This window comes from Bos mutus, chromosome 23, assembly GCF_027580195.1.
Source record: "Bos mutus isolate GX-2022 chromosome 23, NWIPB_WYAK_1.1, whole genome shotgun sequence".
Lineage (NCBI taxonomy): Eukaryota > Metazoa > Chordata > Mammalia > Artiodactyla > Bovidae > Bos > Bos mutus.
In genome coordinates, this window is record NC_091639.1 from 9467246 (window position 1) to 9493011 (window position 25766).

The window sequence follows — 25766 nt, forward strand, 5'->3', positions numbered from 1 at the left end:
ACTCACTGGAAAAGACCCTGATGCTGGGAGGGATTGGGGGCAGCAGGAGAAGGGGACGACAGAGGATGAGATGGCTGGATGGCATCACTGACTCGATGGACGTGAGTCTGAGTGAACTCCAGGAGGTGGTGATGGACAGGGAGGCCTGGCGTGCTGCGATTCATGGGGTCGCGAAGAGTCGGACACGACTGAGCGACTGAACTGAACTCAAGTGGAAGAAAAATATAACAGCACAAATCTGAAGAATGATACGCTAATCCCTTTTTAAAAACTGAAATTTTATAAATTATGGTTTCAGCAAAACATCTTCTACAGTAAAATTATGTTTAAATAATTGAGCTGCCTGGGAAAAGGTCATGTAAAGGAAAAGCATTTTTAGAATTGAGGCAGCTAAAAATAAATCTAAAGAAAACCCCAATTAACCCAGGAGTCCTAAATCGACCAGCCTTTATTTTGGTTTTGGCTTTTCTGAAGAGACGTGCTCAAAACTTTTAGGGATAAGGGAGCTGAAACTATACTTAATGACAGTATGTGATAATAGATGACGTATATTTAATACTACGTAAAGGCACCATTCTAAAGGCGCTGTACTGACACAGAAAACAACTTACAGTTACCAAAAGGGATGGGGCTGGGGCGGGTGTGTCAGGAGTTTGACATTAACATACACACACTACTGCACATAAAACAGACAAACAAGGACCCACTGCACAGCACAGAGAACTATACTCAGTATCTTGTAATAACTTACAATGGAAAAGAATCTAGAAAATCCATATGCGTGTGTAACTGAATTACCACACTGCATCTGACACACACACCATGTAAACTAACTGTACTTCGATTCCGAAAATGGTAAATAAGCAAATAAAAGCACTGTGTTTATCAGCTCATTTAATATTCAAAACAACCCATGAAGTAGGTACTATTTATTACCATTTCACACTTGAGGAAGCCAAAGGAAGAAACTCAGGTCTCACTGCTGAGTGAGAGTCCCAAACCAAGATCTGTGCTGGGATTTAAATTCAAGAAGCCTGATCCAGAGCGAGCCCTGAACCCACAGGAAGGATTTAGTTACCATGGCATTCTGGGATCACTTCACAAGTACTCTCACCTCCTATTTAAGCTACTTCTATGAGAAAAGAAAAAGAAAACTAATATTTGAGCGTAAACAATCTCTCAAAGCATCAGGTGCTTTTGTATAGATTTTTTCTCGGTCAACATCTGTGAAATAGGTATAATTTAACCTCATTTTTGGAGAAGGCAATGGCACCCCACTCCAATACTCTTGCCTGGAAAATCCCATGGACCGAGGAGCCTGGTGGGCTGCAGTCCATGGGGTCGCTAAGAGTCGGAGACGACTGAGCGACTTCCCTTTCACTTTCCACTTTCATGCATTGGAGACCGAAATGGCAACCCACTCCAGCGTTCTTGTCTGGAGAATCCCAGGGACGGGGGAGCCTGGTGGGCTGCCGTCTATGGGGTCACACAGAGTCGGACACGACTGAAGCAACAGCAGCAGCAGCAGCAACAACCTCATTTTTTAAAAATGAAGAAATTCTTACAGAGGTAATATAACTTGCCCCAAATTGGTAGAATCATGCATTAAATCCATGTCTGAATTAAATCCCCTACATTTTACTACCGTGCAAAAATAACTGTAAAGAATTACACAATCTTAGGTCTCCAAGACTAGTACATTATGTTTTACCAAGACACTATAGAAAAATTCTGTAAAGGTTAAAAGGATTTGCTTCATTTTAAAATTAACTTTAAAAGGTAAAGACCCAGGAGAAAGGCGAGATGTAAGATTAAAAGGATGCATACTATTTTTAGGTGAGACTAGCAATACCATAGCAAAGGGCCTGTTTCTAATAACATTTGTTGGCCGGAAGTATATTACCTTAAATTTTGTGGTGACCAAAATACAACCTCACACTACCAAAGTGCACATTTTAAAAACCACAGTCTTCAAGGTTAAGTGTTTTCTAGATGGTTCAAGAAGAAAACACATGTGTTGCTTCAGGATTCTAAGGCTCCCTTGCACACCATCTGCTGACTGCATTTAACTGGACGGTTCTGAATAAAGCCCCCATCCCTAGAACCCGCGGCTCTCCAATGAGCAGCCAAGTGCCGTTCTGAAAACATACCTCAGTCTTCCTTGAACCACTAGCCTCCAGTACAACTAACGTCCTCCCTTTCAGCCGAGAAAAAGATAAACTTCCTGAAAACCCCGTCTGACCTCTCCCTCCCTCTGCGTTTCCCACCTCTTCCTTTTGGCTCCAGCCACCCTGGCCAGGCCAGGCAGTGCCCACGCAACTCCCTCAAACTGGAGAGTGGTGCCCTTCCTTCTCAGCTTTTCTATCTCAGCTCAAGCTTTACTTCCTCAACTGTTCTTTCTCTAATCTCTCGGACTCAGTCTAACCTTGTTTACAGGACCTCCATACAACATCCACACACATAACACTCACATGTGATTATTTTATTGTTTCTGCATTTCAATTCCTGGACCTCTTTTTTCCCCATGGACTTCCACCCTAATTTTGACCATTCTTCCTGGAGCCATGCTCTGGATTCACACATCACCTGAAACTACTCCACGGCAGAAACATCCAATTCTAATAAAGTCTGTCTTGCTACTGAACACATTTCTTGAATACAAATTAGCTCACATACACTTGATAAATATGGGAATGATCTCAGCATAATAAAGAAGTCATTCGGTTCATAACAGCTTTTCCCCAGTACATTAATGAATTAAAGGGAAAATTTCAGCAATATACAAAAGGCCTAAATCAAAAGAGCTGGGATTCCTACAGAAGTGTATTCCTATTGTCCCTGGTGTTTGGTGGCTTCAGACACTGCTATACTAACCACCATACTAGGCCATCTGGGAAAAACCCAACAGCAGCACAGACCAAAAGCGCTACACTTCCCTGTTGACATCCGTATGGACTCGCGCATCTCACGCCTACTGGTTTTACACTTCGGGTGACAGTTCAGGGCCAGCTCATGTCTTCTGCTACTCAGCTATGCCCCGTTCAGCCACTGGGCGCTTTTTCAGTTGGCTGCTCTGGCACTCTGATACACCTCCATTTGTGTGTTTTTATTTTTTGTTTGTTATTTTCTGGCTCTGCAGATGCTGGAAGCTCATCTGGCTGACGTCCTGCCCCAGTCCCACAGTCAGTCATTTCTCTAAGGAGCCCTGGCTCCTTTTATGGACAAATGGCATTCGAACCCGAGGTCTAGATGCTAGGTACGCTCACTGGGCTTCCCAGGCACATTGTAAAGAATCCGCCTGCCAACGCAGGAGACGCGAGACATGGGTTCAATCTCTGGGTTGGGAAGACGCCGGGAGAAGGAAATGGCAACCCACTCCGGTATTCTTGCCTGGAGAATCCCATGAACCGAGGAGCCTGACGGGCTACAGTCCACAGAGTCGCAGAGTCGGACACTAACACTTTCACTTCACTATACACACTATACACATCTATATAATTTATGTAATTATCTGTGTAAATATTAAACAACCAACTCTAATCCATTACCACATGGATCATTCTAACCACTTCAATGCTGAGAAACCTAGCTCCTACTGTCCACCATCCATTGATTCACTCGTTAAATTCCAGTTTACGTGGATAATAGTATCAGAACTGTTGACCCATATCCCCGAGGTACAGCTTATCAACAAGAATTTGGCGCGTATCTACTTTCATTTACCTTTTTTAGTTTTATAGACTCCACTGATTTCCAGGAACTTGTCAGCACCTTTTCCCTCCCTTCCTGAGACTGCTTCATATATTTGCAGTATAGTTAGACTGCTTTAAAGTCACATTTCACATTCTATCCTGTGATCCCCCCAACCTTCCTCTCAAGCAATTTTTTAAAAATATGTACTAAACCAAAACTACAATGAGACATCACATCACACTGCTCAGAATGGCTAACATCAAAAAATCCACAAATAACAAATGCTGGACAGGGTGTGGAGAGAAGGGAACCTTCCTGCTACTGTGTGGGAATGTAAACTGGTATCGCCACTGTGGAGAGTAACATGGAAGTTCCTTAAATAGAGCTATCATATGACCTGCAATCCTACTCAGGGGCATGGATCTAGAGAAAAACGTGATCCAAAAGAAAAACACGCACCCCAGTATTCACTGTAGCTCTGTTTACAACAGCCAAGACATGGAAGCAACCTCAATGCCCATCGACAGAGGAAAGGATAAAGAAGATGTGGAACATATATACAATGGACTATTACTCTGCCGTTAAAAAGAATGAAATAATGCCATCTGCAGCAACATGGAAGGACCCAAAGAGCGTCATACCAAGTGAAGTAAGTCAAACAGAGGAGGAGAAATACTGAATGACATCCCTTATATGTGGAATCTAAAAAGAAATGATACAAACGAACTTACGTACAAAACAGAAAGACAGAAAACAAACTTCTGGTTGCAGCATGAGGGGTGGGATAGTTAGGGACTTCGGGACGCTCATGTACACACTGTGATACTTAAAACGGATAACCAGTAAGAACCTCCTGTGCAGCACGTGGAACTCTGCTCAACGTGACGTGCAGGCCTGGATGGGAGGGGTGGGAGAGAATGGACACGTGTGTATGGACAGCCAAGTCCCTTTGCCAGTCACCTGAAACGATCACAACGCTGTCAACTGGCTACACCCCAGTACAAAATAAAACACTGGAGGTTTGGGGGGAATGCATGTATTAAGGTTCACCTTAAAAAATGATAATTTTATTTATTTATTTATTTTTGGCTGTGCCGGGTCCGCACTGCTGCGCAGGCTTTCCCTAGCTGCGGAGAGCGGGGGCCACTCTTCACGGCAGTGAGAGGGCCTCTGACCGCAGTGGCTTCTCCTGCTGCTGAGCTCAGGTGCCAGAGCATTCGGGCTCCAGTAGTTGCAGCTCCCGGGCTCCAGAGCACAGACTCGGGAGTTGCGGTGCACAGGCTTAGTTACTTCAAGGCATGTGGGGTCTTTCTGGATCAGGGATCAAACCCGTGTCTCCTGCATTGGCAGGCAGATTCCTCACCACTGAGCCACCAGGGAAACCCCAGTTGCTTACTTTTGATTAAACAGGAACTTACATCGCTAACAGGGAAGACCAAGCCTACGGGTTGAACGCCAGGAGGGATCAGCAGCCTGTGACATCAGGCACACATGGGAGTGGGAATTTAACCAGGCTTGTATTTTATTACAACTGTTATTTTTGTAGTGCTCTGGTTACAAAGTTCCACAGGTTTTAAGTGGTCTGCCCCAGCCCTATTTTCCCCAAAAGCCCTGTTACTTTTAGTGTGCAATTCTGTGGAAAATGTGAGGTTTTCCCAGCAACTGAATCCTGGCATTACAGCGGCAAGGTCGACGTCTTCCCCGGGACACAGCCTCCTATCCTCTCCCCTTCCTAAAGAACTCACTTCTGCACTCAAAATCCAGGGAACTTCGGCTCACTGAACTCTTTCTTGTTTGTTTTTCCTCTTTCAGGACGATATACATGGTAATTATTTTAAAGCGCTCAAATGTCTTGATTTCCCTCACATGCCTACCCTTCCATCACAGGCAGCAAAACCACAGCCTAAGTCAATGTTACAAGCCATCTTCCCCACTCATGCACCAGGCGGCTGGCCTTTGCCGAATACACGTCCAAACATCTTGCAAATAGTCACCTCTATGAACAAATGATGTCAGCAGGGACCCCCACCGATATCCACAGCACACAGACATCTTCAGAATGAGGGACATGGCTCACACCCTCACCGTTCACTTTAGGCTTTAAGTCCTCTATCTGAATTCAGTGAGCAAACTGCCTCGCCTCCTGTCTCACAAAACGGGACTTAAGTGGGGCTCCACCGTTATACATGGTTACGTTCTACTCTCCGCTGCCTTACTGCTAACTGGTGGCCTCTTTCACTGTTATCGAAGGGCCACTACGTATTTCTCCCTTCTTCAAGGCCAAGCATCTTCAGCTTCTGAACCACTTTCCTCCCTCTACGTCCTCACTCTGCCAGCCTCCCAAGCTCGTATTTTCATCTTTCTCCTTCCCTTCAAGCTATAAGGGCACAGTGACCCCAAAATGCATACATGTTTCATAAAACCATATGCCTCTGTGTTATAAACCATTGTCAGTGATGCACTGGGGTTGGTGGCCAGTATAATGAACTTTCTCCCCTAACTTTAAGGTAATAAAACCAGGTATTGTTACTATTTATCTTATTTGTTAAAACACATTAAATCCTGTAGACATTTACTACTGTCACCTAACTTGTCACTTCAGTTTTATACCCACAACCAGATTAAAATGAGACCTACTTAGAAATGACACAGTAGTCTCTAACACAGTACTGTCCAAAGGATTCTTAGGGATAATTTTAATTATGTGGATTTTCATCGTATATGCTGATGTTAGAAGCTAATTTTCAAATATCAGTGAGCCACAATATCAGCCACAACAAAGAAAAAACAAAAAATCGGCCCTATCCTCCATTCCCCTCCAGGTACTGCCTAATCTCTTTCCTCGTCTACATTCCTCAAGAATAATTTGTATTCACCATACTTTCTGCTTGGTCCCTTCTATTCACCCTGATTCCTGCCCCCGTCACCCACTTCACACTGCTCTGCCTAAGGTCACAGTGATCTAACTTCCAAATCCAGTGGAAACTCTCCTGTGCCTATTTCACTAAACCCGTCTGTTGCCTTTGACGCTAAAGTTCACTTCCTCATTTCTGACACTCCACTCCTCTGCTCAGCTTCTGTGACACAACCCTCCCCTCTGTGCAGGTGTCTCTTAACTGCTCCTCTTTGGGCTCCCTCCAGTTTTCAATGTTGCTGTTGGCTCAGGATTCCACGCTCGGCCCACTGCTCCTCTCACTTTACTTTCTCTCTCAGACACTTGAGTTCCAACCACCAGCCAGTGGTGGCTCCCCAGTCGGTCATGACCTCGACCTCTCCCCCAGGATCCCGTCCATGGCGGTAATGCCAGCCCTTTCGAGGAGAAACTGCCCCACACGCTGTCCCTACTGAAACAAGGGGGGGCCCACACTCCCCTTGTGCCAGGAGGACATTTCGTAACAACCATCACACCCCTACAGGTGACTCAACACAGACAAGCACCCACGAGAAGGCCACCAATTCGCACCACAGCATATAATGAAAAGATCTGTCCAACTGGGAATGATGGCCATTAGCTAGGCCAACCTGAAAAGGCTCTTGGGAGTTTAAAATAGGAAAAAGGATAAACCAACTAGTAGGGAAAAGAAGAAAACAACCAGAAACTAGCACTGTCGCTGAGTCACCTTAACATTACAATCAAGGGAAAAATCATGAGCTCCAGCTGTGCGCTTACACTGCACCTCACTGACTCCAGAAGACCACTAGCTGTTCTTTCTTTAATGCTATTTCTTTGGCTTCTGCTGGTTTAAGCAGAAGTCAGATCACATGGCTGAGGTTCACATTTTTACTTATCTCTAAATATACTGTAATATTTCCTTGCCATCATCATTTACTTCACGATTCACTGCAAAAAACTAATAGGGCCATATACCCAGCATTGGCCTTGATTTTTTTTTTTAATCACTCCATTATATCCTGTCAGGATGACTTCAATACAGATCACAGCTATGTTGTCTTTTTTTCTCTACACCCAACACTGACCAACCAATTCAGGTCCTTATTTCTTCTATGGTCTGCAACAGCCTTCTGAATGAGTCTGCTACTTCCAGTCTTATGGCCCCTGAATCCATCTTCCAATTAGTTGTGTAATCTGACAAAGATGAAAACGAGCCAGTCACTTCCTATTTAAAATCCTCTGATGATTCTTCATCTCCTACAAAATAAGATCCAAGCTCAATGAAATATTCTGTAAGGCCCTGCTGGATCTTTTCCCAGCTGTTCCTTGTCACACACTTACATTCCAACAACCCCATATTGCTTGCAGATCCAAACATTTAGAATCATTCTCGCCTCTACACTGTCGTTTACGCCTTTTCCCTTGTAATGTCCAGCCCCTCCTCCTCCCTTGTATCATATCCATCTTTTAAGACTGACCACTGGCCTCATCCCCTTCAAGAGGCTGTCCCTCAGCCACCAGCTTCACCCCTGCCCACGCAGCCTGCAGTGGACCCCCCCGCATCTTCCACAGCACTGGGTAACACACATCCCCAATACACACTGCGCAAAGCCCTCTGAGCGCTTTGAATTCAAAGACGGTGTCTTACTCACCTTCGAGTGCTCAGAACCTGTCACAAAGTAAATACTCACTAAAAGCTTGCTAAATAAATACACAGTTGGGCTTCCCAGGTGGGTCGGTGGTAAAGAATCTGCCTGCAGTACAGGAGATGTGGGTTCAATCCCTGGGTTGGGTAGTTCTGGAGAAAGAAATGACAATCCACTCCAGTATTCTTGCCTTGGAAATCTTGTGGACAGAGGAGCCTGGTGGGTTATACAATCCACGGGGTCGCAAAAGAGTCAGACATGACTTAGTGACTAAACACGACAAGCACTGCTGCTGCTGCTGCTACTACTAAGTCACTTCAGTCGTGTCCGACTTTTCGCAACCCCATGGACTGCAGCCCACCAGGCTCCTCCGTCCGTGGGATTTTCCAGGCAAGAGTACTGGAGTGGGGTGCCATTTTCTTCTCAACAAGCACTATATAGATCAATTGCTTAATAAATCATCACTACAAAAAATATATATATGATTATCAGAATTGCTTAATTCTTGCAGTTATCAACAAGTACTCCTTAAAAAAAAACAAACAGATTTTCTTTGATGTGGACCTATTTTTAAAGTCTTCATTGAATTTGTTACAATGTTGCTTCTCTTTATGTTTTGGCTTTTTGGCCCTGAGGCATCTGGGATCTTAACTCCCAGATTAGGGATCCAACTCTGCAATGGAAAGGGAAGTCCCCTCAACTAGCATTCTTAAAGCAAAATTTTGGCAAAGAAAGTTTTTTTTTTTTTTTTGGAGAGAAAAACTCAGTTTTTAAATTCCTTGATTTTTAAAGAACATTTTCTGTATCACCTCCCATAAATCTCAAAAGACATTTGTATTGGGAAGCAAGCAAATTGTGTTGAGATATTTGTTCTACCTAAAGTGCAAGAAATTAGATAGGCGATTAAATTTAGGGAGTGTTAGAGGTCTGCTGACTGGCGATACTGAGGGGGAGGGGAGCTGGGCAACCAAAAGTTCACTTTGCTTACTGTTAATAACGCTTCAATTAGAAGGTGACACTCACTATTCACTTCTTCCTATTCTTCCCAACTTTCACATTTCTTCTAAGCTGCCCTAAATCAGTATAATCTAGGTGTCTGGACTTTTCCATGGCATTAGTGTGCTCCCGGCAGCACTTTCCCCACAGGAAGTACTTTCAGCATCAACTATTCTTCAAAGTCAACTGTTCTCCAGAAAGCTCTAAATGTGATCACCGGATTTTGTCTAGTTGAGACAGTTACGTCTCGTACACACTGAAGAACAGTGAGTTCAGAGTCTGAACACGAGTTTCCACTCCTGGCCTGCCTGTGGTGGGCAGCGGCACCTCCAGGTGCTCCCACTTCCTCGCATCTTATTAAAGGAGAGCTCTACCACTCTACCCAAATCCAGTAAGATGCTCTTGGTGTATGTATCAGAAAGCTTCACAAAGTATCCAGACTGTGGTAACGTCACAAATACAAAAACCCAACCTGCAACCGAAACATCCAGAACAGTCAGAACTACTGTCGTATTTGTTAAAATGCTTTAGCTGGAATAAACGTAGCATTATAACTAGGTCTAAACTTGTCATATTTTATTTATTCAAAGCTAACAAGAATTTTAAAAATAAAAGGGGTCATGTTTAAGGATTTCAACAGTTGGGGTATGACTGCTAAACAAGAAGTCTTTTTAAAAATTTTAAGAGTAAACACACCCAATTCCCCTGCAATCTAATCAACTTTGTCTGCATGGCTGGCATTGTTTAACATCAATTCCCTCAAATCACTTAAGGAACCCCACAGCTTCCAAAGAGTTAATTCCTATTGAGAAGAACTACATCTTCAAACCAGAATACATTCAGAGCAAAAGAAATCTCTTTTTTCAAAGGTAGGGAAAATCCTCACCATTCTGGAAAATAACTGCCTTCAATCTTTTGAAATTTTACAGCATGCAAAAAATACTTTATGAACAGTAGTTTTCAATGTTATTTTGTGCCTTGAAGTTTGATTACCACTGCCTATGACACCTCTCCTTTGCTAAGATGCCCAGTAACTTCTCGCGTGGTCCACCCAGAAGGCACACACGAAAACAACAGGGAAAACACACATGCACACGTTAAAATACCAAGGGAGAGGCAGAGTGGGGAAAGGGACTGTGTTTGTGACAAGGAGGAGGGAGAGACAAAGGAGAGAGAGAGAAAAGGAGCGCAAAGGATGCCCAACAGCAAGATCTTTTTTTCCAAAAATAATGGTTTATGTTTACAAAACAGTGAAGTTTCCAGAAAGTGAATCTTAGTATTACACAACAGAAAGTAATAAAGAGGCCAACAGGAAAAATAATTGAGACAGCAGTGTCATAAATATTCCAAACTCCAACCAATTTCACATAAGCTGTACTTTTCCCTGACCTGAATCAACAATTTTTTGTCAAAGGAGTTAGTAAAACTAGTCAAGGCATGTTACAGTGCTAAATAAACTATAATCACAAATCTCAGATACCATGGAAATTCAGAGCTGGAAATTTCCTTACCAACCCTAGTTCAACTCTCTCACCACTCAGAGGAAGAAACTGAGGCCCTGTCTGGTAATATGCCTAAAATCACAAACCGTGCCAGGATTCAGAAAGCTAGAATTCTTTGTTCAATAATACCCTGTATCTTCTGTCTCTGATTTTATAAGCTAACTATCAACCATCAACCATAAAATTTCAAGTTCTGTCGAGTCTAACAAAAAGCATTCTGGTAGTCTGATCAGAAGTGAACACTTCGTTACAGCAATGTTCACACAAAACACAAAAATAATAGCCTTCAGAGGAGGGTATTAATAAAATATCCTAACATAAAAAAACAAAGGTCTGATATTGTGAAATTTTCAGTCACTTAGACTAAGAGCCATAGACAGCATTTAAAATTGAAAGTTCTTCTCTGGATCTATGGATAAAAGGAAGAAATATTCAACAAGGCCTATTTCTGTGCATATTCTTTGCTGCCAAATCATTTGGAAGATTTCTGTAGTTATTTCTCCTTTCTGATTAAATAGTAACTTATTTATCAAGGTTCTTCTCAAATTTCAGTCCGGTAAACTTTAAGAATTTCACCACAATGAGTGTTTATACCCTCTATATCAATGTCACTAGGATCTGAGTAAGACCCTCCCTTTGAAGCCAATCAAAAATGAGGCTGCTTTGAATGTAAAAGCAGTAGGTTTGGGGCCTAAAAAACTGGATTTGTTTTCAGATTGACTGATATAATGGATTGATTTCTGCGCCCCCCCCCAGACATGTAAACTTGATGCATGCTATTAATTTGGGCTACATTTCAAAAATTCCCATGGTAATTAATAATTTTATATACAACTAATCTGCTTAGAGCTTTGTTTTACATAGGAGAGATAGGTGAGGGGAGGAGGGACACAAGAGCACTTAGCCTAAGGCCTTTTTTTTTTTTTTTTAACTGCAGGTAGAAAACAAGCCAATTTTCTTTAAAACACTAAAAAACGTGTTTAAAAAAAAAAAAATTCCTGTTTTCCACGAGACTTTATATAACGCCAACATACAAATATAGGGCATTTCCAATCGGTAGTGGTACGTTTCTGCTCCCCCAAGACAACACGTCTTCCTGAGGTTTCAACCTCTCTCACCCTCCAGTTGCTTTTATGGAGATAACACGGACACAAACTTCGGTCGCCGGTCCTTTTGTCGTCTCCGCTAGACAATCTCTGGCCTAATTTGGGGCAAAACCCCCCACGGATCACTCCTCCCCCCCATACATCCCTGCTCTCCCTTGATTAGAAATTAATACCCCAGAATCGTGCCTCTCTTCACCCCTCCCACCGCCCCCCACGTAAGAGGACAGCGCCTGACCCACCACCACCTGGAGAACAATGTAAACCCAACTGAGAACCCACAGATATCCTCCATCCCGGCCCGACGATTTATCTCAAAAGGCAATCAGAAAGCGAGTTATGTCCTGTCATCCTGGATTCCCCCGAGGTGTCCTGCTCCCGGCCTGGGATTACCAGCTCCCACTCTACACGCAGGGAGCCTTAACCCTCAGCACCCCCTTCCCGCGATCGCCCCCCGCGGACCCCGAGCCCGGCCCCGGAGCGGCGGGCGGGCCGCGGGCCCCGGCTCCCTGCGCACGCCGCACGCCCCGCACCTTTGTAGTGCACCCGCAGGTTGTTCTGAGACAGGCCGATGTAGCTGAACTTGTCCTTCGGGCTCCAGGACCGCGGCAGCGGCGTCTCCTGCTCGTCCACAGCCGGGTAAAGGCGCTTCAGCCGCCGCTGCAGCTCCTTCTCCTGCTCGTTCAGGGCCGAGTCCCCGTGCGGGAAGGGCGCCGCGGCGCTGCCGCCCGCCGCCGGGGCCGGGGCCGGGGCGCCTCCGGCCGGGCCGGGGCCCGCGGAGAGGCCCGGGGGAGCGGGGCGCGCCGGCGGGGCGGCCGCCGAAGCGGGTGGCGGCGGGGCGGGGCGGCGGCGGCGGCGGGGCCGCGGTGGCCGGGGGCGGCGGCGGCGGCGGCGGTGGCGGCGGGTGCAGGAGCAGGGCGGCCGCCGCGGCCCCCAAGCCGCCGCCGCCGCCGCCGCCGGGCGAGCCGGCCGGAGACGAGCCGGCGCTGACGGCGGGGGGCGCCGGCAGGACTCCGGGCACGGGGGCCGCAGCCGCCGGCGGGGGCGGCGGGAGCTGCTGCTGCTGCTGTTGTTGTGGCTGCGGCGGCGGCGGCGGCGGCGGCTGCCCGGACATCCCGGCCGCGACTCAGCCTGCGGCCGCCTTCGCCTCCTCTCTCCTTCCTCCTCCGCTTCCCGGGGGCGCTGTGGCGGCGGCCGCCGGCACCAGGCGCCCAGTCCGCCCGCCCCGGAAGCAGGCGGCCGGCCGCGCGCCCAGACGGAGGGAGCGCGACGGTTGGGGAGCTCGCAGCCGGGGCAGTGGGTGGGCGGCGGGCCCCGGGCCCCCGAGAGAACGTTAGCCGGAGCGCGGGCCCGGAACAAGGCGCCGAGGCCGCAGCGAGGCGGGGCGGGGATGAGAGCGCGGTGCCGGCCGCCGCGGCCGCTGCTCTCGCGGCTGTTTCCCTGCGGGCGGGCCGGGCCGGCGCGAGACGCTGCGCGCGGGCGGTGCTGCGAGGGGGCGGGGCCGGAGCGCGAGCGCGGCGCGGAGGGTGGGGCCAGACGAAGGGGCGGGACCGGGCGAGGGGGCAGGGCCGGAGCGCGAGTAGAAGCGCGCGGGCGGTGCAGCGAAGGGGCGGGACCGGAGCTCGAGGGGGCGTGGCCGGGCGAGGGGCGGGGCCGCGCGGGCGGCGGAAGGCGGGCCCGTGCGGGTCCAGGCGCCGGGTTCAGGCTGCTAGGGGTACGCGCGCGGTAGGTGGAGGATCTCCGGGCTGCCGGCGGGCCGGCCGCTGGCGTCCCCGCCTCTGCCGGGAGCCCCGCCCCCCCGCCCGCCCGGCAGACTCTCCTCCTACCTGACTTCTTTTTGTTGCCGTCGCCCCGCCCCCGGCACCGTAGGGTAGCCTCTGGCGCGGCCCGGCAGCTTCCCATCCAGGCGAAAGCAATCGAGCCCCGCTGGGAAAGCCGCGAGCCCAGTCGGCGGACCCCCGAGACCAGCGGGACCGTCCCGGCTCCCGGAGCCCAAATCGGGTCCGTGAGTGAGCCGTCCGGGGCTTGCCCGGGTTCTGCTCGAGCTCGTGCCCCGGGACAGGGCCCTGTTTGCCGCCTCCCTCTTGATGACCCAACTGTTCCGCATCCTTCACAGTTATGTTAATACCCATTTCTAAAGGGAAAGTCTCCCACTTAAACCAGGGAGCGTCTTATTAATTAATTTTATGAGGCCTTAAAAGTGAACCTCTGGTGGCAGAAGGTGTCACTAATTTATTAGGAGTGCTAATAAAGAGTGGCATGTCATCGGAGAGCAGGAACACGAAATTACAAGTTGTATTTAGGAAGGGCTTATGCTGCTACTGCTGCTGCTGCTGCTAAGTCGCTTCAGTCGTGTCCTACTCTGTGCGACCCCATAGATGGCAGCCCACCAGGCTCCTCTGTCCCTGGGATTCTCCAGGCGAGAATACTAGAGTGGGTTGCCATTTCCTTCTCCAATGCATGCATGGATGCTAAGTCGCTTCAGTCGTGTCCGACTCTGCGACCCTATGGACTGCAGCCCACCAGGCTCCTCCGTCCACAGGATTCTCCAGGCAAGAATACTGGAGTGGGTTGCCATTCCCTTCTCCAGGAAGGGCTTCTAGAGGCGTCCAAACACTTTGCAGACTCGTTAATTTTCATAACAAACATGTTTATTAGGTAGCAATGAATTATGACCATTTTTAAAACAAGGAACTATTCACTGAGGTCAGCAGAGTCAAAAATAGGACTTCCTACTTTGCAATTCCCAACAGTGCTTTGGTTGGTCGACTGATTGGCATAACTGGTCAAGCGTTGCTCTCCAACCCCTCCCAACCTTACTATTTTGTTTTCAGCACTTCTCCTTAAATTATCCTTTACTTAGCTGGCAAAATCGAGCTTTACAGTGTGTAATCTACACGATATAAATTCTAGTGTTTTGTTTGCTTCCAAAGATATGATGGTAATTGTTTGGCCAAATAAGCAAAGAACATTCCTTGCTGAATAGAGAATTATTTGTCTTGAAGAGAGTAGGTAAATGGTGACTTAATTGAAGGCCCTCAAAGGCTGGCCAGAACTAATAGTCATTCAGTCTAATTTCTCCCTGAATTACCCAGCCACTAGATGCCCTGTTGCTCTTTAATAAAAATATCCGATAATTCTAACCTAACACTTGATGACTTTTTTCAAGCCACTGCACTTTAAATTACATGAAGTCATTGTATTTAAATTGTTCCAAGATTGTCATTTATATTACAGTAAGGAGTTAATTGTAAGCCAAGCTTTATTTAAATATTGGCTAGCCAAGGTAGCAGAGAAGTCAATGGCATCCCACTCCAGTATTCTTGCCTGGAAAATCCCATGAACGGAGGAGCCTGGAAGGCTGCAGTTCATGGGGTCGCTGAGGGTCGGACACGACTGAGCGACTTCACTTTCACTTTTCACTTTCATGCATTGGAGAAGGAAATGGCAACCCACTCCAGTGTTCTTGCCTGGAGAATCCCAGGGATGGGGGAGCCTGGTGGGCTGCTGTCTATGGGGTCACACAGAGTCAGACACGACTGAAGTGACTTAGCAGCAGCAGCAGCCAAGGTAGAATAAGTGAGCTCCAAGTCTCATCCAACTTGCTTAAAGTAGTCAGCAAGGTTTTATTTACGAAGGTGTATTTTCTCCTGTCGGCACACTGAGAAACCATGTAGAAGTTTACATATGCTTAGGAACAACTGAGAGAAGAAAAGTAGCTGATATTTTATTGGAAGCTTTTTATAGGGGTGACTAGTTACTTACCAAACAGGCAGCCTCAAGAAATTAATGATTTCAGTTGTGTAAATTTCAGGATTCTGTAAAGCAGGCCCTTCCTTATCCTGAAAGTTTCAGAAAACAGCAACATCATTTTAGAAAGCCACAAATTTGTCGTGTTTATGTGCTATCCTTAGTTGCTTCAGTCGTCTCCAACTCTTTGTGACCCCATGAACTGCAGCCCGCCAGGCTCCTCCGTCCTTAGAATTCTCCAGACAAGAATACTGGAGTGGGTAGCCATTTCCTTCTCCAGGGGATCTTCCCAACCCAGGGATCAAGCCCAGGTCTCCCACATTTCAAGGGGATTCTTTACCAGCTGAGCCACCAGGGAAGCATCATCATATTTATAAAGAGACATAAAGGTGTTCATGCCTTTTGACATATTCCCACCAAAAAATTAGAACCAAGTAGCAAAACATGAAGTGTTGAAAAAATTAAGGCCTAAAAAAGTTCAACAGGAAATACTGATAAATCAAACATGGAATCAAACTAAATGGCCAACATGAAGGGACTAGTTGAAGAGATTCCACTCAAGGGAATCAGAAGCATATTTAGCAAATTTGTTTTAAAAAATTTTTTTAATGCATCCCGCCTGGGCAGTGGAATCTCCAAAAGAAGGTGGACAGCTAATGAGAGAACAGGCACGCCTTCCTCTTGAATCAGCCAGTGGATACAGGACACAGTTTCGTACCCAGTCCTTCCAAGCCTCTTGCATAAGCACAGCCTGAAGTAGCTATATACATTATTAAAGATGAAGACACAGAAAAGTGATTCTGATGTTCTAAATGGAAAAACGCTATACAATAATTTGCCAAAATTATTACCAGAAAGACATGAGGGAAAAAAATCACAAAATTCTTCTACCATGCACAATTATAATACATAATTAAAGTAAAAGTGAAGTCACTTAGTCGTGTCCGACTCTTTGCGACCCCATGGACTGCAGCCTACCAGGCTCCTCAGTCCATGGAATTTTCCAGGCAAGAGTACTGGAGTGGGTTGCCACTTCCCACTTCAGTGGGAGGTTGCCACCCACTTCTCCAGGGAATCTCTCCAACCCAGGGATTGAACCCAGGTCTCCCACATTGCAGGCAGATGCTTTACCGTCTGAGCCACCAGGGAAGCCATAATTAAAAGTAAAGTTTTATTACAAAAATATGAGACTTTCGTTTAGAGACCTAGATGGTAAAAACCTATTAGCCTTGAACCTGTCCACAATCATTTTACACCTATATTTTCAGTCCTTCCCATGTGTTGCGATGATACTGATACACACATATCTGCTGAGGTTCTCAGTAGTAAACAATTAGGAGCCAATTCTGACTGTCTTAAGTGGAAGGAACTCATTGGAAAAATATTGGGTGGGTCTCAGGATTAACCAGAAGGCTAGACAACCAGGCCTAAAATAAGACCGAAAGGGGCCAGGCAACACAGAGTAGCCCCACCACTGGTTCCATCAGCCACATCAGATGCTGCCTCTGCCACCTTTCTGACCCCCAATCTTTTCATCACTCACTCAACATTCAAAGTTGGCCAAACCTAAGTTGCAACCTCCTGCCAAGGGCTACCAATGAGTAGAGAGTTCCAGCTTATAGAGGTGCTAAGTTACTGAGACCTTCAACTCAGGGTGGGACTGGAGTGGCTAGAGGCTGTGGCACCTTCTGGCAGTGAGCAGTCACGTGAGTTCATAGAGAACTTAACACATCTAATTCATTTTCTTTGCTTGACATGACATGGAGAGGTTAGATACACTGCCCTAATGGGACAGGGACCACTGATGTCCACAGTCAAGGATTTTCCAGTACCAAGAAAGAGGTTCAGACCCTGGCCAGTCAGTTTCAGTAAATGTCCATGAGAGTATCCTTCTAGGCCCTGGAAAATGGGATGGCAGACTGTGCCATCTGTCATGTGGTGTTAGGGTCTGTATTAGTTATCCATTGCTGCTGAACAAATTATCCCCCAACTAAGTGGCTTAAAATATTATCATACAGTTTCTGTGGGTCAGAAAGCTCATGGGGTGGGGGGGTGGGGGAGGTGTGGGAGGTGGAGGAGCTTCCCTGTAGATTCAGGGGTTAAGACTTCTAGCTTCCATGACAGGGGCATGCCTTCTATCCCCGATCCGGGAACTAAAATCCCACATGCCAAGAGGTGCAGTGGGAGGGTGGGAAAGAAACCTCATGGGGATTCATGGTGCCAGCTAGGACTGAAGGATCAACGGGGAAGGATCTAAGTTCACTCACACGGTTGTCTCTGTTCTAGGACTGTCTCTGTTCTCTAGGACTCTGTTCTAGAGACCATTGGTCTAAGGCCTTGGTTACCTGCTGGATATTGGCCCTCTATTCTTTGCCACATGGGGCTCTCCAGCATGGCAGCTTGCTTCATTGAAATATGCCAGCCAAGGAAGCACTAGCCGAGGGACAGAAGTCACAGCCTTTAGTAACTGCATCACAGAAATGACATCCATTACCTTGGCCACAATCTGTTTGTTCAGAGTAAGTCACTAGGTCCAGCCTACTTTTAAGGGGAGGGTTTGACACAACGGCATGGATACCAGACAGCAGGGAATTTCCTTGCAGGGTGTCTTTGAAAACTGCCTCTTACAGGGCTGTTACAACTTCCAGTGACCCAGGGAGACTGCACTTGCCACACACACATCAACTATATCTTCTCAGACCAGGAATTGGCCAACTTTTTCTGTAACAGGTTGTGTAGTAAATATTTTAGATTCTGCGCACCTGTTGAAACTATTCAACTTTGCCTTTGTGGATGAAAAGAAGCCACAGACAATACATAAACCAATGGGCATGGCTGTGTTCCAATAAAACTTCACTTACAAAAAACAGGCAGCAGGCTGAACTTGGTCTACAGACTGTGATCCCAGTTCTAGAAAACACCTCTTATAAACCATCCTCAGTACTAAATGCCAAGACCAAGCCACTAGCAATGAAATCCCAGAAGGCAGCAAGTTGGCTTTATGACCAATGACCTGTGCTTCACCCTCGGGTCCTGGACATACCTGATGCCATACATGAACGGAGTCGGGATATTTCTGCCACAAATGGGTGGCAAATTGAACTGGATGGCAAATGGCAGAACAATGCTAGGAAGCTGCTGCAGGAAGGGCTTTGGAGTAATGCTCAGTCAGCATTTATTAAGCACCTATTACGTTTGGAACCCTGTGTTAGGTTCTGGGCGCAGAGTCAGGAAAGAATGAAGAAGGATTACAAAGACAAACAAAGCAATATGGAATCTGCGCCTTCAGTGAACTGAATCTAGTTGGAGAGGCAAGAGTAGTACCCGTGACTAACAACAGGGCTTCTCAAATCTGCAGGTGGGCATTTGCTGAGCGGCAGCCGAGATGCTACATTTCCAACAGGCTTCCGGGGGATATCACTGCTGCTGGTCCATGGACCATCCTTTGAATAACAAGGACTTAGAGAAACAGGGGAAGCTCTTTAGAAACAGAGGCTATAACTGGCCTTCCTTCTGTGAGTTAGCCACCTATTTCCTGACATGTGGGCTGTACATCAGTCATCATTTATTTAGTGCCTCCTCTATGCAATACACAATGCCAGGCAGCATGTGGAAATTAAAAAGAGAGAGAGAAAGAGGGAAAGAGAGAGAAAGAACTTAAGCTCCTTGAGTTTTGTGGAAAAAAACATTACTTCCACAACCAGTTTTTCAGGGTGGAGTATGAAAAGAGCCACAACAGAGACAAAGATCACCAGGGCTATTTTTCTAACATCCCAGGAGAAGGAAAAGTAATTCTCAAGCCGAACCCGTTATCACTAAAATGAATTTTCCAGTGTGAGTTTCTTTGTATCTGTTATAGCATGGAGATAACTATATGTATATATGGCTTCCCTGATGGCTAAGGCAGTAAAGCATCTACCTGCCATGCAGGAGACCTGAGTTCGATCCCTGGGTCAGGAAGATGCCCTGGAGGAGGGCATGGCAACCCATGCCAATATTTTTGCCTGGAGAATCCCATGGACTGGCAGGCTATAGTCCATAGAATCACAAAGAGCTGGACATGACTGAGTGACTAACACTTACTTTTTACAGTATATATATATATGTATTTTTCATACATATATATTATATATATATTCAGTTAAGTTCAGTTCAGTTCAGTCACTCAGTCGTGTCCGACTCTTTGCGACCCCATGAATTGCAGCACACCACTTTTCACTTTCACGCACTGGAGGAGGAAATGGCAACCCACTCCAGTGTTCTTGCCTGGAGAATCCCAGGGATGGGGGAGCCTGGTGGGCTGCCATCTATGGGGTCACACAGAGTCGGACACAACTGAAGTGACTTAGCATAGCATAGCATAGGCCTCCCTGAGGTGAACTCCCGGAGTTCACCCAAACTCATGTCCATTGAGTCAGTGATGCCTTCCAGCCATCTCATCCTCTGTCGTCCCCTTCTTCTCCTGCCCCCAATCCCTCCCAGCATCAGGGTCTTTTCCAATGAGTCAACTATTCGCATGAGGTGGCCAAAGTATTATACATATATATATATTTCATCATTATGGTCCTCAAAGAGGGTACAAAGCCTAATTTGCAGCCTCAGTAAATATAAGAAGAAAGTAATTTAGTGAAGTGATTTAATTCACAATTCACTATGTCTTTCATCATGATTCTGTGTCATTTTATGCCTGGTAATTAATTTTATAAGCATTTTTGCTAGTTTTTTCCTTAACTGCCTTTAAAGATATGCAAGGAAAAATATGCCCAGCAATATGTGAAGATTTTAAAAATTTTACTATTTCAAAGATGTCAGAACATCTGTATCTTGAAAACTGTTTCAAAGACTTCTTTAGTCTTTCTCTGCTTCGACTGCAATTATCCTAAGAATATTCAAATTAGAAACGGATATCAATTGTTTAAAGAGGAGTTGCGTTTGCTGTGGAATTACTTGTCTGTCTCCTAATGTCATCAACAGTCTCAGTCCCTCAAATATGCCTTATGCTACTGTCCACCTGAGAATTGCACATAGGTAATTGATCTTTGGCTGTTCTTAAGAGGCCCAAGACCTTTCCAAAATCCTCAAACTCCTAATTCTACCATAGTGTATTATGCCACCCCATAAAACTGAATAAATATAATGAGACTAATTTACATGATTAGAGAACACCAAAGTCACAGTGACACGTGGCCACTGAGTGGTGTTGGCTAGATCACTCAATGACCAAGTTCGTATTTCCAAGTCACGCACTAACCTCATCACACATGTGATGCAGTTTATGCTTGGGCACAATTATGAACCTGGATTACATCAAGAACTTTCTGGACTGCTTCTAAAGACTGTGGGTGTTCAATATAGTACATAAGCACTTATATATAAGTGTGCAAGTTCTGCCCTGATGAGATACTTCCAATGTCTCTCTGTATCTCGGCATGATTGTGTCAGCACACACGCACACACTGTGACAGACCCAAACTTGCCCCTTCAAGAGACTCACCTGTGCATCTGTGCACATGACTTCTTGGGAGTGGGGGTCTTTGCAAATGTGATCAAGGGTCTTGAAATGAGATAATCCTGGGTTATCTCAGTTCAGTTCAGTTCAGTTCAATCGCTTAGTCGTGTCCAACTCTTTGCAACCCCATGGACCGCAGAACGCCAGGCCTCCCTGCCCTCACGAACTCCCGGAGTTTACCCAAACTCATGTCCATTTAGTCAGTGATGCCATCCAACCATCTCATCCTCTGTTGTCCCCTTCTCCTCCTGCCTTCAATCTTTCCCAGCATCAGGGTCTTTTCAAATGAGTCAGCTCTTCACATCAGGTGGCCAAAGTATTGGAGTTTCAGCTTCAACATCACTCCTTCCAATGAACACCCAGTACTGATCTCCTTCAGAATGGACTGGTTGGATCTCCTTGCAGTCCAAGGGACTCTCAAGAGTCTTCTCCAACACCACAGTTCAAAAGCATCAATTCTTCAGCACTTAGCTTTCTTTATAGTCCAACTCTCACATCTATACGTGACTACTGGAAAAACTATAGCCTTGACTAGACAGACATCTGTTGGCAAAGTAATGTCTCTGCTTTTTAGTATGCTGTCCAGGTTGGTCATAACTTTCCTTCCGAGGAGTAAGTGTCTTTTAATTTCATAGCTGTAGTCACCAAATGTAGTGATTTTGGAGCCCCCCAAAATAAAGCCAGCCACTGTTTTCACTGTTTCCACAGTTTCCCCATCTATTTGCCATGAAGTAATGGGACCGGATGCCATGAGCTGAGTTTTCTGAATGTTGAGCTTTAAGCCAACTTTTTCACTCTCCTCTTTCACTTCACTTTCACTTTTCACTTCCATGCATTGGAGAAGGAAATGGCAACCCACTCCAGTGTTCTTGCCTGGAGAATCCCAGGGATGGGGGAGCCTGGCGGGCTTCCGTCTATGGGGTCGCACAGAGTCGGACACGACTGAAGCGACTTAGCAGCAGTAGCAGCAGCTTTCACTTTCATCAAGAGGCTCTTTAGTTCTTCTTTGCTTTCTGCCATAAGAGTGGGGTCATCTGCATATCTGAGGTTATTGGTATTTCTCCTGGCAATCTTGATTCCAGCTTATGCTTCATCCATCCCAGCATTTCTCATGATGTACTCTGCGTATAAGTTAAATAAGCAGGGTGACAATATACAGCCTTAACATACTCCTTTTCCTATTTGGAACCAGTCTGTTGTTCCATGTCCAATTCCAACTGTTGCTTCCTGACCTGCATACAGATTTCTCAGGAGGCAGGTCAGATGGTCTGCTATTCCCACATCTTTCAGAATTTTCCACAGTTTATCGTGATCCACACAGTCAATGGCTTTGGCATAAGTCAATAAAGCAGAAATAGATGTTTTTCTGGAACTCTCTTGCTTTTTCATTGATCCAACAGATGTTGACAATTTGATCTCTGGTTCCTCTGCCTTTTCCAAAATCAGCTTGAACATCTGCAAATTCACGGTTCATGAACTGTTGAAGCCTGACTTGGAGAATTTTGAGCATTACTTTGTTAGCGTGTGAGATGACTGCAATTGTGCGATAATTTGAGCATTCTTTGGCATTGCCTTTCTTTGGGATTGGAATGAAAACTGACCTTTTCCAGTTCTGTGGCCACTGCTGAGTTTTCCAAATTTGCTGGCATATTGAGTGTAGCACTTTCACAGCATCATCTTTTAGAATTTGAAATAACTCAGCTGGAATTCTATCACCTCCACTAGCTTTGTTCGTAGTGATGTTTCCTAAGGCCCACTTGACTTTGCATTCTAGGATGTCTGGCTCTAGGTGAGTGATCACACCATCGTGATTATCTGGGTTGTGAAGATCTTTTTGTATAGTTCTTCTGTGTATTCTTGCCACCTCTTCTTAATATCTTCTGCTTCTGTTAGGTCGATACCATTTCTGTCCTTTATTGTGCCCATCTTTTCATGAAATGTTCCCTTGGTATCTCTAATTTTCTTGAAGAGATCTCTAGACTTTCCCATTCTATTGTTTTCCTCTATTTCTTTGCACTGGTTGCTGAGGAAGACTTTCTTATCTCTCCTTGCTATTCTTTGGAACTCTGTATTTAAATGGGTGTATCTTTTCTTTTCTCCTTTGCCTTTTGCTTCTCTTCTATTCACAGCTATTTGTAAGGCCTCCTCAGACAGCCATTTTGCTTTTTTGCATTTCTTTTCCACTGGGATGGTCTTCATACCTGTCTCCTGTACAATGTCACGAACCTCCGTCCATAGTTCATCAGGCACTCTATCAATCAAATCTAGTCCCTTAAATCTATTTTCACTTCCACTGTATAATCACAAGGGATTTGATTTAGGTCATACTTGAATGGTCTAGTGGTTTTCCCTACATTCTTCATTTCAAGTCTGAATTTGGCAATGAGGAGTTCATGATCTGAGCCACAGTCAGCTCCCGGTCTTGTTTTTGCTGACTGTATAGAGCTTCTCCATCTTTGGCTGCAAAGAATATAATCAGTCTGATTTCAGTGTTGACCATCTGGTGATATCCATGTGTAGAGTCTTCTCTTGTGTTGTTGGAAGAGGGTCTTTGCTATGACCAGTGCGTTCTCTTGGTAAAACTCTATTAGCCTTTGTCCTGCTTCATTCTGTACTCCAAGGCCAAATTTGCCTGTTACTCCAGGTGTTTCTTGACTTCCCACTTTTGCATTCCAGTCCATATAATGAAAAGGACATCTATTTTGGGTATTAGTTCTAAAAGGTCTTGTAGGTCTTCATAGAACCATTCAACATTTCGCATTACTGGTCAGGACACAGACTTGGATTACTGTGATACTGAATGGTTTGCCTTGGAAACGAACACAGATCATTCTGTCGTTCTTGAGATTGGATCCAAGTACTGCATTTCGGACTCTTCTGTTGACTGTAATGGCTACTCCATTTCTTCTGAGGGATTCTTGCCCACAGTAGTGGATATAATGGATTATCTCAGTGTGCCCTGAATCCAGGGGCTTATGAAGGGAAGAATAAGGGGATTTGAGACAGCCAGATGAGGAGGAGGAGGCTATGTGAAAATGGAGCAGAGAGATGGAACCACAAGCCAAGGAATGCCAACAGCCACAAGATGCTGGGAGAGACAAAGACTGGATCCTCCCCCACAGAACTGGGGGGAGTCCATCTTGATTTTGGACTTCTGGCCTCCAGGACTTGAGAGAATAAGCTTCTGTTGTTTTAAGCCACCAAGACTGTGGTCATTTGTTACAGCAGCTGTAGGAAACTAATACACACATAGTGCTCAGATTTTTCGGGTCTTGGGAAAAGGAGTTGTACAAAGTTGTTAAAAAGATCAAGGGTACCAGTGGATTGTGGAAGCTACAGTGATATAGCACTTCATCTCTCCCCTATCAGAACTGCAATGCTTTTTATTGGAATGTACTTTTTTATAAGATGCAGAGCTCATATGTTATATAAATTTTATGCGTCAATAAAGGCAAATATAGATTCACTACTTGTCTTCATAATTTTATAGTTCACTCTCTCTCTCTCTCGATTTCTCTCCCTCTGAGTTCTGACCGCTCTTCAGTAAAAAGGGGATTATAAGCACTCTGGTTTGATGGAAAAGTAATTTTTTGATTAGAATATGAGCTGAAATTACTCTTCCACTGAGCAGAAACATAAATGCCAGAACGCTACCTTAGGAACACTGCTAGTGGGTCACCATGGCTGCGAAGTTCAGGGCTGTTCCTTTTTATTTATTTTTTTTAGATTTACTTATTTGTTTTATTTTTGGCTGTGCTGGGTCTTCATCGCTGCACGTGGGTTTTCTCTAGTTGCTGCGAGAAGGGGCCTCTCTTTGTTGCAGTGCTCAGGCTCCTCGTCACGGTGGCTTGTCTTGTCGTGGAGCACAGGTATGAGGTGCATGGGCTCCGTAGCTGGGGCACGTGGGCTCAGTTGGTCTGTGGCATGTGGAATCTTCCTGGACCAGGGATCAAACCAGTGTCCCTCGCATTGCAAGGCAGATTCTTAACCAGTGGACCACCAGGGAAACAGGGCTGTTACCTTTTAACCATTACCTGCCTAAATATCATCTGTGTTATCCTTTAACAACCATTTAAACATCTGACTTTATGAGGATAACTTTATAGGATAGGTCAGGGGTCTTGTATCAGGTTTCCCGCGACAAACTCTGGGATGGAGTTTCTGAATCAAGTGACTTTGGGAGGAGCATGCTCTCAAGTGAAATATGTTAGGGAATAAGGGAAGCAGGAGAACGCAGGGGGAAAAGTCAGACAAAAATGAAAGTTCGGGGAAGTCTAGCTTCAGTCTAATGAGCTGGAGTGGGTGTAGCACTACAGAATTCCATGTCCCGCCCCCGGCAAGAGTCCAGGACTTTTGTAACCTGTATTAATCACTCATTAGCTGCAGACTACCTTCCTCCTGGGGAAAGCATAGCATCTTGAGCATCTCTGAGCAAGGAGGCGCCTTCTGGAGAAGGACATGGTGTGAGTCATTGGTAACCAGTGCTCATGGCAGCCTGAGATGGGCACACCAGCAGGTAAAGGGAAACTGATCAGGGTATCAGCTGCATCGAAGGATGCAGAGTGTGTACATGTTAAGTTGCTTCAGTCATGTCCAACTCTTTGTAACCCCATGGACTGTAGCTCACCAGGCTCCTCTGTCCATGGGATTCTCCAGGCAAGAATACTGGAGTGG

The 25766-nt window shown here is 45.9% G+C and overlaps 1 protein-coding gene across 1 annotated transcript in view; it reads right to left on the reverse strand.

Moving 5' to 3' along the window:
- The window catches only part of RANBP9 (RAN binding protein 9), a 72931-nt gene extending 59850 nt beyond the window's left edge, over nucleotides 1-13081 (reverse strand). Inside the window, 2 exon segments of the mRNA XM_070361008.1 lie at nucleotides 12367-12676; nucleotides 12678-13081. Of these exon segments, the coding sequence (XP_070217109.1) occupies nucleotides 12367-12676; nucleotides 12678-12947 (580 nt within the window). The 5' untranslated portion in view covers nucleotides 12948-13081.
- Nucleotides 13082-25766: the final 12685 nt, after the last annotated feature.